At 37.5% G+C, this 1,432-nt stretch overlaps 1 protein-coding gene across 1 annotated transcript in view; it reads right to left on the bottom strand.

Annotated features, from left to right (window-relative positions):
- Positions 1 to 338: 338 nt before the first annotated feature.
- The window catches only part of LOC111373879 (omega-3 fatty acid desaturase, endoplasmic reticulum-like), a 3,751-nt gene continuing 2,657 nt past the window's right edge, over positions 339 to 1,432 (bottom strand). Inside the window, exons 8-9 of the mRNA XM_022996472.1 lie at positions 1,120 to 1,257; positions 339 to 677 (exon numbers count right to left, since the gene is read on the bottom strand). Coding sequence (XP_022852240.1) covers positions 510 to 677; positions 1,120 to 1,257 — 306 coding nt within the window. The 3' untranslated portion in view covers positions 339 to 509. The remainder of the gene's footprint in view (positions 678 to 1,119; positions 1,258 to 1,432) is intronic.

The following is a 1,432-nucleotide window of genomic DNA, read 5'->3' as shown; positions in this document are numbered from 1 at the left end:
ACACCCCCTTCACAAAATGGAGGTCTACACCCAATAAAAATATGTGCGAACCCTCTTGTGAGGGGAGTTTACATTGCCAATTGTCACAGACAAAACAACATTATTCTAAAAAGTTCAACCAAATCAATTTTTCGGAATGTTGATGGGATTTCATCTCGAATTTTTCATGTTATAACCAAATCGATTTCCGGGCCGATTCTTATCAAGTATCAGAATGTTTATACGGTTTTCGAGCTATAAGAAAATTCATTTCCAAATTTGTTCTCATTTTTTCCTGTAAAACCATACAGGACACTACAGTTTCCAAAACGCTGCTGTTTCATAACATGGAATTTCCATGAGACATGAAAAACACTGACAGGTTATTTATATTATTTCAAGATCCGGTTACAAAAGAAAGAGCAGAACAGGTAACAGACGAGAAATTACGTTAAAAAACACTGTATTTCAGAATATTCTTAAGAGCCTATGGAGGAGTCTGTAGTGACTCATCTTGGTGGAAGAGAATCCTAAGAGAGTTGTGCATCCTTCCGATAATACACTATATCTCCACTATCACTAACAAAGTGGTCTTCTTTAATGCTTCTTACCAAATTTTGTAACAAATGATAAGGAACTGGTCCTGATTTTATTGGCTCTCTGTAATACATCCCCATGACTTGTTTGGCTGCACATGTCTGCATGCAGAGCAAACTGTTATCAGATTGAATACAACGACAAATATACAAGATTATATTATCTTGTGGACAAGACTCGGCTTCGTTATATGTATATTTTAACTTCTTTTTCGTTTTTAATGTTGTCCCGTAGAATTAAAAGTTACTCAAAAATCACTTTTTTCTGTTCAGTCAAAGATTAATATCAACACACAATCACAATTACATCGAATTTATTAATGACGCATTTTGTGGGACTCAATATTATGTCTCCTAAAATGCTACTAATGGTTGATCCGAACAGTGGTGTTGTGAGATCTATCTTGACTAACATGACAATATAGATTGTGTAAGCGCGAGCAAGGAAAAGTAAACAAGACTGAAAAATGTAGTTTGTCATTAACACTGTCCACAGTCTAACTTAACAAACATGGATATGTAATTTGAGTAATCGAGGTATTACCGCCTCTTCTAAGTGATAATGTGGGATCTGAGGAAAGAGATGGTGTATAACATGAGTGCCAATATCATGGTGGATTTTGTTAAACCATCCATAATCACGATCCACGGTGGTTAGGCCACCCCTTAAGTAACTCCATTCCTGTTCAGTGTTAAAGACAGGATAAAATAATGAAAATGTCATTATTCAAACAAGGGCGGAGGGAAGCCCAGACATGCTCCCAATCCCATGTACTTTTTTAAGGTAAAAAATATATCAGTTCAGTGGAAATCCACCCCCCCCCCCCCCCCCCCCCCCCACACCCCCCCCCCTCCCC

Source organism: Olea europaea, unplaced genomic scaffold (genome assembly GCF_002742605.1).
Source record: "Olea europaea var. sylvestris unplaced genomic scaffold, O_europaea_v1 scaffold1172, whole genome shotgun sequence".
NCBI classification, from domain to species: domain Eukaryota; kingdom Viridiplantae; phylum Streptophyta; class Magnoliopsida; order Lamiales; family Oleaceae; genus Olea; species Olea europaea.
This window is presented reverse-complemented; position numbering and strand designations above follow the sequence as displayed.